The sequence below is a fragment of the Chelonoidis abingdonii genome, chromosome 7 (genome assembly GCF_003597395.2).
Source record: "Chelonoidis abingdonii isolate Lonesome George chromosome 7, CheloAbing_2.0, whole genome shotgun sequence".
Taxonomy (NCBI): domain Eukaryota; kingdom Metazoa; phylum Chordata; order Testudines; family Testudinidae; genus Chelonoidis; species Chelonoidis abingdonii.
In genome coordinates this window covers 61,050,017-61,068,704 of record NC_133775.1, presented here as the reverse complement: position 1 = coordinate 61,068,704, position 18,688 = coordinate 61,050,017, and the positions used below count along the sequence as shown (strand labels likewise).

Sequence of the window (18,688 nt, the reverse complement as noted above, 5' to 3'; positions counted from 1 at the left end):
TGTGACTGGCTGAGAATTGAATCTTTAGTCCATCCTGGGCCTTGGGTAGAGGGGGAGAGAGGAAGGATATTTCTTTCAGGCTGATTTAAAACAAAAGGGTTTGAAATTGCTCAGGGGGTTGGAGAACATTAGAAGTAGCCTCCAGGGGAGATGGAATAGTGAGCAGAGGGCAGGTGGGGTGATCAAAGATGAGTGCTAAGTGCAATTGGTACATCTCCTACTGGCCATTGGAATTGGGAAAACCTGACTGTAGAAACATTTTATTGGGCTTCAAAATCCGAATCATTTGTGTTCAAATGTTTTGCGCGCGTTCTCTCTCTAATATGCTTATTAGAAGAGTTTGTTTTCTTCCATCTCACTTCACCCTTCTTAAATTGCATGGTTGTTCCCTGAATTCAACATCCTCAGACTGGAAGGGTCCTGCGGACGGCATAGTATATGTTCATGTCATTAAAGACTGTATCATAATACGTACGCACCAGGGGCCTGAATTTAGGTTCCAGGGGCAGTCTTAATTCTGGCATTGTCTAATTTTTGCGCGCTTGACTTTGCAATTGTAAAGACCTTCTGACGGTTTTTTTAGATGTAATTTTTTAATTTGTTAATAATAAAACCAAACTGAAAAAAACTCCAGAAATTCTATAATATGGAACCATCTCCACCTCCAGTGTGGGTCATCAGCAGAGTTCAGACCTTTACATTCACAGCACAGACCTCTACCACTTGAGCTAATGGAGTGCCGATGACAGTAGTAAGCTATTATCTTCTGTGTGAGCCAGCCACCAGAGGGGGATAAGACTCTTTGCAAGAGTCTTGACACCTGGGTTCAATTTAGATTCTGTAGGTGTTGCCCTAGGTTACAGACCATTCTGACTCTCTGTTCCTACCCAACCCCTTGGCTCCTATCCCCAGCCCCTTGGCTCCTATCTAACTCCCCCAAGTACCTGCCCCTATATAACTCCAGTTCCTCCTTCTACCCCTCTACTCTTGTCCAACACCCCCGCACCATCAGTTCCTGTCCCCTCTGCTCCTTTTCATCTCCCATCCCGTGGCTCCTGCCCCCACCTCACTGCACCTAAATACCCCTAATCCTCTTCCCCTTCCTCTGCTTCTGTCTGTCCTGCCTCTCCTCTCCTTCCCACTCTCTGGCTCCTGCAATACCCTCTGTCCTGCTGCCTGTCCTCCCCATTGGGCTTCTGAGTGTTGGTGGGGGCGTAATACAGTATGTGCCTATATAAGACAAAGCCCTGAATATTGGGACTATTCCTATAAAATCAGAACATCTGGTCACCCAAGTGCCAGCAATGGGGAGCCAGGAGAGCACAGGAGAGACAGTCTCCTTGCTCTCAGTTCCTGTGCCTGGCACCACAGATGTGCCCCTGGCTGGAGGCATAATTGCAAGAAAAGTCCTGTGAACCCCCTGCAGGCCCGAGACAGAGCATGCTCAGCTGTTCTGTGGGGACGGCACATATGCAGTCTGGTTGGTGTGTAGGAGCTGTGCAGGGATGGAGCATGCTCAGTGCAGACAGAATTTTTGGAGAGTTTAGCCGCCAAACAAGTCTCTAGTTAGTATGTTCAAAATGAGATTTTTTTTTTGGAGGCTTATTGTTTGGCTAAATCTGGGACAGCAAAAGACACATCCCTGACACCAGGGCAGTCCTGTTACCTAATTTCAATCCCTTGCTCTGGTACATGGAGGCACTAGAGCTTCTCAGTGAGATGGTGGTAAAAATTATTTTAACGTAGACAAAACAATGTATTTTCTCCTAAACTCATTCTTGGAAATGGTTGAACCATTTGACTGAAACTTTTCCAAACTAGTCAGCCCGATACAGACACCTGGACAATGTCAACCTGAATGGTTGAAGTTTGGCAAAATTATAAGCAAGTGAAAGCAGAGTCTTATAATGGAAAATGTTAGGCAATCTTAACTATAGGTGGTGCTATCACCGCCTATCATATATGTTGCTGACCAACAAACATAAAAGTGGTTGGTTATAAAGTGTGATAGGACCATTTAGGCTATGTACACATCGGGGTGGTGTTCAGGTGTTCAGACTCTTGTTAAGTTCTCAGTAGATGAGAGGGGATGCTTGAACAGTTGCTGGAACGTTGAGGTTCATTTATGGAAATGTCTGACACTGGCTATGTATGTGGGATGACCGATTCTTGTCTGATTTACACTGATGTTAATTTCAGAGTAACTCCACTGAATTTAAAGAAGTTACTCCAGATCACCCTGGTGTAGCTGAGATTGGACTGGAGATTCCATAGAATGATCAATATTTTGTAAGTTCATTTGCATACATTATAAATAACCCAAATAGACCTACAACTATATTTACAACTAACTCCTTTCATGTTTTATCTCTTGAATTTTATTACTTGATTTTAACAGTGATTATTCAGCACATCCGTTTAATATTGGAATAGTTTACATTTTATTTTTACCTAATACAGTTATTAATATGTACTTATGGATATAAGGGTTGGTGCCAGACTTTCAGCTGGTGTAAATTGGTATCGCTTGGTTTGGACTGGTGCAGATTTACACCAGCTGCCGATCTGACCCATACACATTTCTGTGTGTGTTGCTGTGTTCTCTCTGTATGATGATGTGTGCATATAATCCCCCCTCACACACACAGATCGTGAGCCTGAGTCTCCTATTATCTATTGATATAACTTTGTTGGCTTCAGTGTCGTTACTCTTGATTTACATTGCTGTGTGACTAAGAGCAGGGTTAGGCCCACTGTAATTATGTATTATGCCAATTACAAAATAACAAGTTCAAAAAGGAGAAGACACAGGGAAGCAAAGTGTGGGTTTTTTTGATTGTAGCCAATTCCTGTCTTCCCTCTACACTGGACAGTGGTTCTCAGCACCTGGGATAGGGCTTTGGATGCCTTCCATACCCTGACATTTTCTCCCCTTGAGGAGTTCTAACAGGCCCCATTAGAATGTTCATTTCCTATGCTTCATCACTCAGAGACCCGGATGCATGCTGTTGAGGAGTCAAGCAGAAACTCTTTGCGAAAACATCCCATTTTTTATGAAGCTCCTTCCGGAGTAAAAAATGCTCTTGGCTCTGGTTCCTCACTCAGCTGAAATTCATTGTATCAACACCTTCCTTCATAACCCATCTCATTACAGCAACCCGCTATTTCCTTGGTTTTGAAGAACTGCCTTGTAGAGATGATGAACTGAACTGTGTCTTTTGAAACAGTAACCCTAATGGATGGGTTATAGAAAGCTTCACAAAGCTTGCACATTATTATTCAGATGGAATACTCTGTTGATAGATTTGTGCCTTCATTATAAAAGGGTTTGTTTGTCTTTCATGGCAGCTAAAGTTATCCCCTGATTATTTTTTTAACTCTGATTTTCATATCCACTCAGTCCTTCTAGGGAGAGGATAGAGAACTCATTTATTGCTGACTCCTGCGGTGCTGTGTTGCGTTAAAGGACTATTTAGGAAATCAGTAAATTTTTCTCTTCTACTGATTCCATGAAAAGTTACAGAACTGGCCTAACAATTGCTAAGGAGCAGGGGGTATACAAGATGGACTTGCTGCCTCGTCATCTTGCTAGTGTCATGCAGTTGTTTTTTAACCTGGCTTTAGCTGTGGCTGTGAATACATTACCCGTGAAAGGATTTGAGTGGCAATGATAACATAAAATGGTTGTTCTGGGTGGGAATCTCTGCGGATTAATCTCACTGTTCAGTTCAGTTCCTGTTTCCTTGCACCTCGCTGGTGGTATAGGGGGAAAAGGACCCCGGTGGTTCAATGTAGAGAGTTAAGGCTAGTGTGACTTGGATTGCATGCCCATATCGGGGATTAAGCATCCCACTTCCCCCCCTTCCCAACCTTCGGTCTAGGATGCATTGTTCTAGGAAGGGAGCAAGCTGGCATGGGTAGGCATGGAGGGATGAGGAAGGATCAGGGCCTTGACCCTACCTTCCCACTGGCTGAGCAGAGCCGCAGAGCCAGGACAGGGGGTGTTGCACCTCGCTGCCGGTATAGGCTAGTAGCAAAAAGCCCCACCCTCGCCCTGAACAAGGAGGAAGCAGGGAAGGAATTGTGACGTAGGGTGTGTCTCAGGGTCACAATGCCTTCTGGGGCTAGTCCAGGGCTGCTGAAACTTAGACACCACTCAGTGCCTAAAAATCAAATCTAGGCCTTAATTTTTCCTCTTATGCCAAGAGAAGCAAATTTCTCTAGGCCAGGCACAGTTTATTGAAGGACCATGGGGAAGCCTGGGATGGAGTGACTGCAGGGACTGGACTCCCATCTCTCCCCAGAAGAGGAAAGTCTTTCTAGGCCAGTATGGAGAGGTACATTGGTAGAAGGTTGTAGGTCTCGGTCAGTGTACAGGGCCATTGGTTGAGCAGTGGGGGGAAGACCAAGATGCAAAGAGCAATGAAGTTCAGCTCTCTTCTAACCTGAGCAGACAGTGATTCCTCTAGGTCACTGCTGAATATATTGAAGAGTTGGGGAAAGCTCAACACTAAGTGACCACAGAGAGAGGGCCAGATTCATGGTGATGTACATGGGGCTGGGTAAGTCGCGTGTAGGGTCTAAGCTGATCAGCAAATGGGCTCAAGTGACAAAGTAGTGTCTGGTAACTTGCACCAATCCGGCAATCAGCATGAGTGTCCAAAATAGGTGTGAGTGTAACCTATACCAGTTCAATTTCTTGTGGGGACCAAAATCAGCCCTTGGTAAGTGGGCCCAGTTCCATTCTGTTACATGAGGGTAAATCAGCAGGCATTTCACTGAAGCCAATAAGAGTTGCATTCTTTCACACTCTAGGACAGTGGTGGGCAACCTGCTGCCCATCAGGGTAATCCACTGGCAGGCTGCCAGACAGTTTGTTTACATTTGCATGGCTGCCTGCAGTTCTCAGTGGCCGGGGTTCACCGTTCCCAGCCAATGGAAGCAGCAGGAAGTGGTGGTCAGCACGTCCCTGCGGCCTGCCACTTCCTGCAGCTCCCATTGGCTGGAAACAGTGAACCATAGCCACTGGGAGCTGCGGGCAGCCATACAAATGTAAACAAACTGCCTGGCAGACCATCAGCAGATTACCTTGATGGGCCGTGTGCAGCTCGTGGGCTGCAGGTTGCCCACCACTGTCCTAGGGTTATCTGCCCTTCCTCCACCTTCTGCCTCTGCCAGGCAGGTTACACTCACTTTGCATTATCTGCTGAGTTCAGAATTTACGCCCTTTGCCATTTGCACCTGACTTCTGACCAACTTATACCCAACATGTAACTTACATCCAGCACCATTTGTATCTGAATTTGACCCCGAGACTTCCATGGAAATTATATCCACTTTACCAAGCTGCACTTGGGCCAGCAACTGAATTTCACTGTCAGATATTTCCCCCATGTATAAACATTGACAAATCTATGTCACAGGTTGGGATGCTCAAGAATCAATGAACGCGGAGACTGAATCTCTGTTTTATGGGTGAAGAACTGTCACCACACACACTTAGGAGTTTTACAAGGGGGAGGAACTTTAAATTCCATCGAGGGTTCCACAGGAACCATAGCAGCTGAAGAGAGACCCTCAATCAACATATATCCTGAATGCCCTGACCCTGCCTCTCCCGAGTCGGTGCCACCCTCTTTCTGGGCTATGCAGGCTGGCTTTGGGATTCCCAGCAGTGTGGAGACTTGTGCTTTTGTACCCAACTCCCGATGGACTTTCTACCTCCCAGAACCTGTAGCCTGGGTTCTAGCTAGTGAATCTCGCCCTCTTTGTTTATATCGATAAGTAATATTGACAGTGCTGAGTATATGCACCGTCGTGGGACTACTAGCAAATGCAAATTTTCCTCCATTAATACTCTGAGTAATGTCACCCACTCTAACTCATGTGCCTTCCTCTCTTGAGACCTTAGTCCCCAGCAAGATCTAACAGCATCAGTTACTACCTGTAGCTGCATTTTCTTGGCAGCAATTGGAGTTGCATTGGTCCCGTAGCATGGACACCTCCCTCTCCAGCATCTCAATTCTGCTCTGAAGCTCCTGCATGACCTGGGCAGAGGTGAAGCACTTGCAAGCCTGCTTGGGGAGGTTTATCCTGTGGGTGAAGGTGACCTGGCTCTCGCTGTCTGAGGTCTGTTCTGTATATTCCGTCATCCTGTCGTCTTCTGAACTCACCTCCTGGTCAGATGATGCCTCGAGTGCTGATGAGCAGAAGCTGTCCAGGGGGATGTTAATGTTGTATACATGGTTGAAGACCATGGATTGCTCCTTGATAGGTGGGCTGTAGTTGGCAAAGTTGCCTTCCTCATCCACTACCCGCCTCCTCATCTGCTCTGTTGTCACCTGTAGCCGGCACTCAAAGGGCTTGAGGATTGATCCCAGCAGGAGCAAGTTGAGACCGATAAGCATGTTCCTCAGGACTAAGTTTTCACTGTCAGCACCCATTTTCTTGAGCAGGAAAAGCAACTTCTAAGCCAGCCTTGGCCGACAGAACTGTCTGAGAACCTGGAGACCCTGAATGAGAAGAACATGAATGATATTAGCCTTTAAACGGGACCGCTGTGCTCAGATCACAAGACGAGTCTTTTGGAGTGTGGTGTAAGGGGCTAGATTCTGCATAGATGTAACCCAGTGACATCCCATTGGCCTCAGTGTGATTGCATCTCACCCAGTGCTGGCAAGGAAATAGCTGTGTTTTTAAGGAAAGGTTAAATGTGAGTCATAAGCCGTCAAGATGGTACAGTCTGATAATTCGCTAGCCTTTTGTAGCTGGAGGCCTTAGGTCACAACTGAAGGACCAAATTCTGGCTGCTTGGGGTGTAAACCAGAGGAGAATTTGTCCTGTCATGCATTTGGCCAGCTCAACAGAGTCCAGTCCTCACATTTGTCTGTCTCATCACCAAGGGCCTGATCTAATGCCCACTGATGGCAATGGAGGTCTGGCCCCAACAGCTGGATCTTGCAAGGTGCTTAGCACTTCTGACTTGGCACTCAGGACCATGAAGGGTTGGGCCAACGTCTGGTGCAGTTTGCTAATACTGGAAGTTTTTGCTCATGCTAAAGTCCATAGACCAGAATAGAAGGGAGATGGCCGTTCCTGGCTGGGGCGTATTGGGAGGCCCATTGGTAACCAGCTGGCAGAATGATGCTGTCTGGTTTATGCTCGGTCTCATTTAGCCAGGTGATCAGTACCTCACTTTTGTGAGCTGTCATACATCCCCAAGGTGGAATCTGGGCCCACTGAAGTCAGTGGCATTAAGTTCGATGAGGACAGGATTTCACTCAAAATCTTTACACAGGGAGACAAAAATTTTGCATTTATCTTGGTTGATTTTTTTTTTTTTGTACTGACATGGTTCCTTTGGTAGAAGCACATCTACTCGCTAATATATTTGGGGCATAAATTCTTAGATTGAGGCCTATTCCGGGGGCACTAACAAATACAATACGAGAGGGAAAAAAAGGCTTAAAAGCATGTTCTCATATCAGTGTGGTATCTCAAATGGCATTTCATGCCCCAGAAACTGAGCACTACAGTGCCAGGTTTAATTTGGTAGCTGTAGTAACACTGTTAAATTAGACTGTACAGTATTAAGTTTGTTTAGGTTTATGTTCTGGACAGACCAGTATCTCCTGTTGAAGTCATTTCATCCCCTACCTGTGCTCTGGATTATGGGGTAAAGTGTCTTTATTTGGAACAAGACAAGTTTTCATTTTCTTATTCATTTGTGGTCTCCAGGTGGTAATACCAACTCTAAGGGCCACATTTATCCCTGGTGTTAAATCACTGACTTCAGTGAAGTTGCCCGCGGATCAATTTGGCTCTAGAACTCTTGCTGGGACTATTGTACGTTGACCAACAGTTAACTCCATCTGTTCTGCTTTGAAGAATTACAGCTTAACATAGCAGAGAGGATGAAGCCAGCAGACGGGCAGGACTGCGACTGTGAGCCCAAGGACTCTAATTGCTCCTAGTGTAGCAGAAAGGACGATTTGATTGCACATTGGTTACCAACTGCCAATCTGTTTGCCTTGCATTTTGTTTTCATTGGATCATTAGTTTATGGTTTGTGTCGTATAATTGGAGTGCAGTTGTTTGGAGGAAGGAGAGTTTAGCAGTAAGAGCAGGGGCTGAGTGACAGAATTGCTGCAGTTTATATTTAGTTCTGTCACCATCTCATTGTGTGTGTACATTGGGGGGGCAATTCACTTTGACCTCCTTGTGCCTCAGTTTACCCACCTGTAAAAGAGGGATGATAAAGGCTAGCTGGAAGTAGTTTATCTCATTTTTGTACCCTCTCCCCTTCTTTTTCTTGGCAACTGTAATCAGTGTTTTTCATTACAGCTTGCTGGGAAACTTTCCCCCTGGCCCATGATAATTTGAGATATTGAAAAAATTTCCTGTCTCAAATTGAGACCAAAAGTAGAAATCTTGAACAGTTTTTACGAACCAAATCCAAACCAAAATTTCAGTTCACGTCAATCACGACATTTCATTTCAATAATTTCTAAATGCTTCATTTTGATTTGGACTATTTTGGTTGTTTGTCTATAATTAGCTTAAACTTCAAAATGAAAAGTCATTTCGAACTGGAAAGCTGGAATTTTTCATTCAGAAAATGTTGTGACAAAGGATTTTGATAATTTAAAAACTTTTTTCCAGAAATATTTTTTAGTCGAAAAACTCTTCAAAACAGATCCTGTCCCATGACAAGTTTGGGTTCTGACCAATCAGCATTTGCTACTGAAAAATCGTTTTATTGAAAAATTCCTGACCGGCTCTAGTTATTCATCTAACCTCCCTGGGGACATGTAAGGCTTGAATTAATTAACACTGGTAAAATACTCATGGTTCTTTATTAAAGGGTCCAACAGAAATGCAAAGTATTGAATTTTAGCATCATTTCCTGTAGTAATTACTACGATTATAGACTGAAGTCAGTGGAAATATGGGTGATCAATTGGAGCTCAGCACTTTTCAGGGTTGTGGCCTAATACTTTTTAATATAAAAGATGATGTTTTCAAATGTTGCAAAGTGACTTAGGTGTCTTGCTCCCATTGAACATCAGTGGGACCTAGCCACCGAAATTCTGCAGGCCCTTTTGGAAATATTCCCCAATGTCTCCCCAGTCTGCTCCTTCCTGCTTCCCGTCCACCATTAGGGCATAACAAGCACTAGGCACATAATTGAAATGCAGTAATAAATACTCTGTAAAGCAAACAATTAAAAATGTCAGTGCAACATCACACACAAGAAAAAGGAAGGAAATAAAAGAAGATAGATTTCATGGCAAGTGCACATATATATCCAAGGGCAGGAAATGGCCCATAGAGTTGGCAACCCTAATTAATTACTTATGTCAGCCAGGGTCTGAATGAGCTCTAGGCTGATGTGGACTGATGAACTGAGGGGAAAGACTTCATAGGGCAAAAGACCTTGTATAGACCCACCTACTCTGCCTTGATGACGGGCAGAGTGATCAGCGTGATCAATTTTGGCTGTTTTGGGTTAAAATTCACTTTAGTCTTGAATGCAGAGTTAATGGATTGTTGTTAGCTTATGGTATGACTAAAGGGCAGCAGAACTGTACTTACCATGCCCTAATTGAGGGGGTCAATTGCACCGGATTGGTGCTGTAACCTATTTGCTAAGCAAGAGGTAGTGATGCCAAATCCAGGTACAAGTCAGAGGGGTGGGGGCGAGGTGTTCCTCCTTGGTTATGTGGGCTCTGTTTAAAGTGGCATGGATACCATCTGTCCCTCCCCTTCCTATGTTTAAAGGTAAAGCCTATCAGACTGAATTTAGAGGCCTTGTTTCACGAGAGCTGAAATCATGAATGAGTAGCAGTAGGGGCTGAACCTTAGACGTTGTTGGGGAACAGTGTAGCAGAGAAAGGGAGGATGCAGCAGGCACAGCAGCGCACAGTGACAGTGGTAAGCAATGGCAGGGGGGAGCTGCGGCAGCGAAGGTCCTGTTTAGCCCCCATTGAGGGGTGGGAGGTGAATGCACCCCTGAATTCTGGGACCTTGGTCACTTTGGACAACCTGCTGAGAATGAGATGTAGTGGAGGGAACAGGGGAGTGGCATGTTAAAGGGACACCTGTCCACTGGACTTTCAAACCGCAAGGTGGGAAACTGAGGCAAAGGACTGCTGGCCAAGATACGGTGGGTGGGTATTTCCTTATGGTTTACGTACTTTTCAGTCATTGTTGCGGTGGTTTCCCAAATTAATGCTGGAATAAAAGTTTTCTTTTGTTTTGCAAGTGGGGAAGTATTGCCTCTGGGAAGCACCCACGGGTGGTGTTTAGTTTTCCAGAATTCTGGATGGGAACTTAAGCCAGTTCTGTTTTGTGATGGTAAAAGGAACTCCTAGGTTTTGAACCTGGCCATGCGGCTGCCGACACCACCTGGCAGAAGGGTTACATTTAAATTAACCATAACTTTGTGCTTAATCTTTGAAGGGGGATTAGACATTTATATGGATCACAAGAAAATCCAGAGGTGTTAGTTAATGCTGACAAAAGAGTATTGGGAAGGAGATTAAACCTCATCCTGTCAGTGTTTAAACCAATCTCTATCAGGGATTAGGAGGAGACCTTCATGAAGGGCAGATCACCGCCACATCTGCCTACTGCAGAGTTTCTAGCAACTTCTTCTGGAGCATCTTCTGCTAGTTACTTTTGGAGACAGGATATTGGCAACTCCTATGCTCTTTATGCAGCATCTTCCATCTGGGGATCTCAAAGTGCTTGGCACACATCAGCGATCCATTCTCTCATGCAGTAGATGCATTCCCATTTTAAATGGAGAAACAGAGGCATAGAGAAGTAAATGGCAAACATTGCCAGCATGAGACTAAAGCTGGGCTCTTCGACTCATGTCCTCCAAGGTATTTAGGTGTTTAACTCCCATGGACATCTAAACACCTTTGAGGATCTGAGCCTTACATTTAGGTGTCAGCTATGGATGTAGGAGCTGAACTTTAGGCACCAGGGTTGAAAATGTTGGTCTCAGTGTCTTGCCTCAAGGCCAGACAGCAAGTCTGTGGCAGAGCTAGGAATGGAACCAAGTTCCCCCGACTCCTGAGCCCCTCCATTTCCCATTCACATCAAGGACTTTGCTCACCTCTTTTAAACTACAGATTTGGATTTTGAACATCCTGAAGTTTGGGGTGTGTTGGATCCAGGCTCTTGGTTTGCCCTGGTAAAGATGAGGGCCACTAGACGAATTAGTATCTGCATCTCAGAGTTGATATCTAACACCACCCAAAGTTCCAGGGCCATTGGGTTTGGTGTCAACAAAATCCTTTGTAGTGTTTTGATGACCAAATGCATCTGAACCTCCTCGGGGCTTTTTCTTATTTTTGATGCCAACAAATGGTTGAACTGCTTTGTTTAGCTGAATACCATGCGGAGTTCAGGTGATCACTTGACGCTGAAGCTCCAAGTGAACTTAGGTGGTGCCATCCCATGCAGACCAGGACAGACAAAGGATCCTAAATGTGAGCCTAAATGCAGCACCTTGCATTTCTAGTCCTGTGTTCCTTTCAAAGCAATCTTGTGACCACTGAGCCTCCTCCTGAGAGCCCTGCTACAGTCCTTGAACCTTTGGGTCTGTTGGTGCTGTGAACTGTTATTGGATTACATTGGACAGTGTTTGTAGCATATGCCACTTTCGGGTAGAAACTGTTTTGTTTCCATGTGGAAAATTAGTAGGCCTGATCCTTCCTCATGTGTCTATTGGTTTTACACCCATGTAAATACAATTGGACCTGATTCTCCATTGGCATGGACTCATTTGTACTACAGGGAACGTTTTCCACTTGCTTTGCACTCAGGTTGTCCTGGTGTAAGTGATGAGGCAAGGTGCAGGGCAATGGGGAGGCAGGCCCATTGACGTTAGGGTGACCAGATGTTGCGATTTTATAGAGACAGTCCTGATTTTTGGGCCTTTTTCTTATATAGGCTCCTATTATCCCTCACCCCCATCCTGATTTTTCACATTTGCTGTTTGGTCACCCTAACTGATGTGCGTTTGTGTTGCTCCTGACTTAGAGCGGTGAGAGCGCAAACAGGCCTTTGTGTTCTAACAATCAAAACTTAGTAGGATGATATAGTGTAACGGCATGTTGAAAAACAGCTGAGCTGCTGCACCAGCCCTCTTGAATTAAACTAGAATTATGCCAGGGAGGCGGAGTTCCCACCCAAATCCAGATGAGACTTAATCTACAATTTGGGGTGGGGACTGAAGACTGAATCCAGATGAAGGTTCAGATCCAACCCCAGTGATACATATCACTGCACCCTAAATTGTGCTTCCCCCTCCCGCCTGCTGGTTCCAACCTGGCTACTAAGCCAGAAACCAGCAGGTGGGTGGTGGCTGAGGGCAAACATGCATCTGGGAGGATGGAGGAAGCCTGTTAGTGACGAGGCTGGTCTGGTAGTGGGGCGAGTGCATATGGAGGGATGAGGGAGAGAGAGTGACAGTTGGCTTACGGCACTCTGTCAGGGGTTGCAAGAGGTTAGGGAGGCTGGGAGTGAGCTTGGATCTGGTTTTGCAAGGGAATGAAGAGCTGGGAGGAAAGGTTGGGTTTTTTCTGGGGAGCTGAAGATAGGAATGCTGTTCCTCACTGTAATTCCCTCGTCTGCCCTGCTCAAAGCCTTGCAATGCCGAGGAACTGAAAACGAGCAGCCTCGTGAATGCAGTGCTCCTCCCGCTTTGCCTAGCCAGGCACTCAGAGAGCTGCCCAGCTGTGCATGGTGTTGCCTACACCAGTCATTCAGAAATCATGAGCCAGGCCTCAAAAATCATGAGATAATTAAAAAAAAAAAAAAAAAAAAAAAAAAAAGGTTAGGTTCATTTAATTTGTCTTCTGCCTTCTGGGCGCACGCAGGTCACATTTCCAAGCTTTTCTTCACAACCACGACAGCTAGAAACTCAATTGTTTAATTAATGAAGGCCAAGAGCCTTACATAATCCCCTAACTTTAAGAAAAGCACCAAATATTAGGAGGCTCAGGAGAAAATCATGAGAATCGGCAACTCTGTAAACTGTGCGAACCAGCCAGTAGCAGCCTTATGACCCCACTGACAGGCCACTGTTCTAGGGACTGTACCTGAATGTTGTGCCCATGGAGGTGCTGGGGGAAAGGAAGCAGAGTACAAATTCATTTGGAGCTCATTTGCCAGTCCAGCCTGGGGACTGTTATCCAAGTCTGAGCTCTACCAGTAACTGCCAGTGCAGTAATCATGTGAAATTGCCCTATATTATTTATAATTTATTTTTGTGCCTTGCACCTTGTCTTTGTTTCCCATGGGAACGGCAGCATATATCTGCCTGTCCCCTCTGACACCCCCCCACCCCCCCAAAAAAACTGTTTACTGCTTTCTCTCTCACGGTGCTGTGACGTGCCTGAAAACATAACTGTTCAGCCGCCTCTTCAGCATTTACAGGGTTGTTATCATATATTATCTAAATATTTCTGTTGCATTTTTCTACCCTTGCTTGCTACTGAGCATGCACATGGGAACACATTGGTATAGTTCCTCTCTCTCCTAATGTTCCCCGGAAAAGCAAGAAAAATATATTTAATTCAGACCTGATGTCAGTAGATCCAGCCTCCATGGATGGCTCAGGCCAAATTCCCTAGTGCAAGTGACACATCAGGTGTACATTGGCCAGAAAATGGGAGTCAGTGGTGTAAATGGCAGAGACAGTGAGAACTAGTGGGTAGGACACTGGTCCGGGTGTCAAAGAGCCTGTTTCCTTTTTCCCAGTGCTGCCACTCACCTGCTGGCAAGTCACTTCCTCTCTTTTTAGCTCAGTTTCCCTTCTCATCCTTTGTCTATTTACAGTGCAAGCTCCTCAGGCGTTTGTTAGATTGTAAGCCCCCACTATGTGTTTGTTCATTGCCTAGCACAATGGGGCCCTGATCTCAGCTGAGCGTCTCTAGGCGTTATGGTAAAACAAGTCATAAGATCAAAGTAGTGTATCTTGTACCCATTTAGTATTCAGTGGGTATGGGAAATGGCCGAATTCTACCCTCACTTATGCTCCATGTGACATTGTTGAAATCTACAGAGAGAAAATGAAGGTCAAATTTTACTACAAGGAGGTGGGTGGGAGAGGTAGCAGTTGTGACTGGGCACAACTCTCATTGACTTGACATTGTGCTTGCTAATACCTGGGGAAATATAGTTCCCCCTGGATCTGAATTTCATCATTTAGACCTGGCTTTATCACATGGATCCCAAATGGAAGTTCTTAACATCCTCAAACTCCACTGAAGTTTAGATCTAGGTCCAAACTTCTTCGCTCAGCCTCATATCTAGTGATGAGCTGCATGCATTTCCATGGCTGTTCATGTAGAATCAGGATCTCTCAGCCTACAGTAGCACTTTCTCTGCATTATACAGTGCCTTCTCCTCACTGGTGGTCTTTGCTGTGACCAAGGGTGGCTCCAGGCCCCAGCACGCCAAGCGCGTGCTTGGGGTGGCATGCCGCGGGGGGTGCTCTTCTGGTCGCCGGGAGGGTGGCAGGCGGCTCCGATGGACTCTCCGCAGGCACGCCTGCGGGAGGTCCACTGGAGCCACAGGACTGGCGACTGGCAGAGCGCCCTCCGCGGCGTGTGGCCATGCTTGGAGTGGCGAAATGGCTAGAGCCGCCCCTGGCCCTGACTTTGATTCCTCCTGTTGGTAGCTGGTCCCTTACTGCTGCCCACCGCTGTCACAAAGAGCTTGGGTGCTGCAGAACCTGAGATGTGCTACTAACTCTGTGACTGAACAGCCTCCATCTTGACCTGACCCTAGGAAGTGCCCATCTCAGTGCACTGTAGTTCTCTAACTGCCTTTCCTGGAGTTCTTGGTGACACCTCAAAAGGAAATCAGCGCTTTTGCTCTCAGCCTCCCCAGCAGTGAAACTCTCTAGCTTTCCTCTTTCACTTGATCTCAACTTCATTTGCCAGAGTGACTTGAAGAAAGTGCTTTCCCACCTCCAATTAGTGTCTTCGCTAGGTAGCCTCCTATATCTCTGGAGTCTCTAGTGACTCCACAATGGCCTCACTGACCCTGGGAGACAAGCTTCTCCTTGGCAATGGCTGGAAGCGGTGGGAGGAGCCCAGGGACTAATTAGCGCTCGTTGCCTTTGATAGACTTGTGTGTGTTAGAAGCTAACTACCTGCTCTTTGGCCCTCTCTGCCTTGTGTGTGGGAGTGAAAGATGTAGGGTGGTAATTGTGACGCTGAGCTAGTAGTACAAAGCCAGGCTGGAATGTTGAATAAAACCTCATTGCAGAATTATAGACAGGGCTTAGATGTGTGAATATAAAATTGCCCCTGATCTTCTCTTCAGAGCAGAATTCAGTCTGGTCCAGTAGGAACATAAGAGTTGGTCAGAAGAGCAAACAGAAATCCACCAGCTGAGGAAATGAGAGCGGGAGAGAGAGGCAGATGAAAGACTGAGATATGAAAGAGCGAGACTAACAGAACAAGGATACAGTGGCTAGATGGATAGACACAGTGGAGAGAGAACTGATGCAGGACAGCGATTACTAACTAATGACCATAAGCAGGTCAGATAGTTAATGCCTGTATAAAACAGAGAAAACGATAGAGTAATTTGACAGACTGATACAGTAGAAATATGTGCAGCCTCATTGATCCAATCCTCCTTATCAATATAATTATCACAGCGGATGTCAGCAGGCTTGGGACGGTGGCCTGTAGTAATTTATAAGCAGCAGATAATAGGATCTCCCATAATTCTAATTTAATACTGTGTTAATGAGGTGGACTGGGGGTGCGGCAGTGTCAGCAGGATTGCCAGAGCCAGCACGGTTCATATCACTCCTGCCGAGTCCTTGCTGCCTAATGAGATGTGCTTGGCACTAAGCTGTGATCTTGGCCTGTCCCCTCTTGCTTCCTGAAAGAGGCGTCCTCTTTCTTCCCCCACACTGTGGATATATCAAAGGGGAACAGAGAGGCTCCTGTACCTCACCAATTTCATTACGGCAGCAGACAGATGAGACCAGACAAGAGCTTTCACACACGCTCGACCCTAGAAATGAGCCGTTTTTCTGTTGTGACCCACCTTCACCACTGGCTGTTCTAGACACTTGGGACCAGATCCTGGGCTGCACCGTGTCTGCTTTGCACCATGTAACCGGCTGAGTCTGGCCTTAACATTGGTGTACCCAACCATAAGAGGTTCACCCAGCGTAACAGCCATCCTCCGTACCTGCCCTCTGTCACTGGCATATAGGGTGTGACCAAAGCGAAGGTGGGAGTAGCCAGGATATCTCTGCATGGTGCTGATCCCTGACTGCCTGTTAGGGCCTTTGTTAGCAGCTGATGTAAGTGATAGCAGCTGTTAGAATGCTCTAGTGCCCGGGGAGCCCATGGGCACACAGCTGGCCCCGAGATCAGAGAATGTGCTCCTTTGCGCTGCATGAGCTGTGACTGCAGCCAAGGGAAAGGCCAGTGGTGTTTTTTAGCTTTCCAAGTAAAAATGCTGAACAAAGCACCACCTTCTGCTATGTATTTATTTATTTATTTCTGTAAATGGAATCATTTTAAAAATGGGTTTCTCCATTTGCTCGCCTGCCCTGTCAGGCTGAACAGGCTGATAATTGCAGCAGCTGGGGGTGGACTGCGATTGTGTTGGCCCCATTGTGTCAGCAGAGAGATTTCCATAAGAAGCCAGGTCTCTCCTCTCCTCCCCCAACAAGGAATGGTCTTCACGGGGCCTGTCATATGTCAGAAAAAGCCCAGAGGGCAGGAAATTGCCTGCAGGGAAAGGTTCAGCAGTTGAGTGTAAACTGGTTGGAAATGATAGGTAAGGGGATATGCTAAATGGTTTTTAGGGCACCTCCGCTTCCTGATCTAGCCCCCACTCCTGGAAATATCTTGCCAGTCCTGTCAGTAATTCTGTTTAATTCTGGGCAGCTAATGTGTTTGAAGTACTAGTATGTGAAGAGTCAGGAACATAACAGCTGAGGTTGTGGAGAGTAAGGCTTGGTCTGCGCTACCAACCTGGCTGACCCTGAAGCCAGGGCTATGTCGAGGAAAGGGCTTCTCCTATCAGCACAGCTCCCACCTCTCGGAGAGGTGGAGCACCTACGCTGATGGGAGATGCTCTCCACATCTTCACTAAGCACTGCAGCTGCACCGGTGCAGTGCTGTAAGTGTAGATGGGTCCTGAGTGATCGTATCCTGAGGGTACGACCCTGTTTCCATCACATTAACCTTAGTATGGTGTTGCATATGCTGCCCTGCTGCAACCGGGAGCCCAAAGCCCTTAGCTCAGAGCCTTGGAACCAAAGTGCCTCTCAAACACAGAGTTCGGACCTGGCTTCAGATCCTGATCCAAAGCTTTCTCATGTGGGCCATTCTCTGCAGAGACTCAAAATGGAGGAAGCTAAGAAGTGTTCACTTTGGGAGTTTAGTCACAAAACTCTGACCTCCCATCAAAAAAAAAAAATCAATTCACAAATTTTTGGTTAAAAAATCTTCAGTTTAAAATGTAGAAAATGAAAAAATCAGGTTTCTGGGGAACACAAAGCACTAAAAATGCTTTGGAATTCACCAAAATTCCCCCACCCCCCAGCCATTTCTCCACCACCTCTAGTATGCTCTGTTTGTATCAAGGATTCCCCCAGTTTCAGCTAGTGATGCAGCAGCATCAATGGAAACCCTTAGTACAGGCATACAAAGCTTCTGTGGTTCTGTCTACACTGCATTTTAAAACCCATGACTGGCCTGTGCCTGCTGACTTGGGCTCACAGGGCTCGGGCTAAGGGGCTGTTTAATTGCAGTGTAAATATTTGGGTTCAGGCTGCAGCCCAAGCTTTGGGACCCTCCCCCCTTGCACGGTCCTAGAGCGAAGGCTCCAGCCCCACAAGCCCGAGTCAGCTGGCACATGCCAGCTGCAGGCTTTTAAATGCAGCTTAGACATATCCTATAAGCCACAATTTGCCCCAGAGCAGTTTGCTTGGCTTCAAGCAGACGAAGAGGGTGGACTGTGCAATTATTAGCTTTGTCTCTTTCTGTGTAGAGGTTTGTACTGGTGCAACTACATTGGTGGCTGGCTAGTAAACTCTGCCCCAAACCGATAACTTTGGGTTCAGCCACAGCAAATCTTTTGGAAAGATATCCTGTCTTGAATCAAAGATTTCAAGTGATGGGGAGTCCTCCATGTCCCCCCACTGTCAAAAATCTGTGCCTGAATTTGTTTAGCTGCCAGCCATTGGATCAGCTGTGTCCTAGGCTGTGACACTGCTACAACTAAAGGAGAGGTTCCTTTACTTGGTAGGGGTCTGTGTGTGTGTGTTCTCTTCCTGCTGTCATTGTGGAGCACTTAGTATCCATGCTGTGAAACACAGTAAACTCTGAACTGACTATGGATTTGTCACAGAGACCAAATGAACCCCCACAGCTCCAAAAAATGGTCCAGGCTTCTGTGTCTTTGACTTTCTATTTTAGAATAGCCATTATTCAGAGACATAGATTTCGAGCCTAGGAGGTTAAGGCTTCCCTGTATAGCATTCCTCCCACTGATTCCTGCATCAAGTACAAGTAACTTGAAGTGGAACAGGGGCATATTCTTTAGAAAAGCATTCAGTGATAAATGAAAGGCTAGGCACTGCTGGGAATTAATGAGTGTCTAGGAGGAGCCTCGGACATTGTGAGCACAA

At 46.2% G+C, this 18,688-nt stretch overlaps 1 protein-coding gene across 3 annotated transcripts in view; it reads right to left on the bottom strand.

Moving 5' to 3' along the window:
• TNR (tenascin R) overlaps nucleotides 1-18,688 on the bottom strand; it is a 306,212-nt gene that overhangs the window by 60,765 nt on the left and 226,759 nt on the right. For 2 of the 3 annotated variants that reach the window (XM_032778468.2, XM_075067917.1), the window contains exon 3: nucleotides 5,945-6,512. The exons of the other annotated variant lie outside the window; for it this stretch is intronic. In XM_032778468.2, the coding sequence (XP_032634359.1) occupies nucleotides 5,945-6,443 (499 nt within the window). In that variant the 5' untranslated portion in view covers nucleotides 6,444-6,512. The remainder of the gene's footprint in view (nucleotides 1-5,944; nucleotides 6,513-18,688) is intronic. 3 annotated transcript variants of the gene reach the window in all.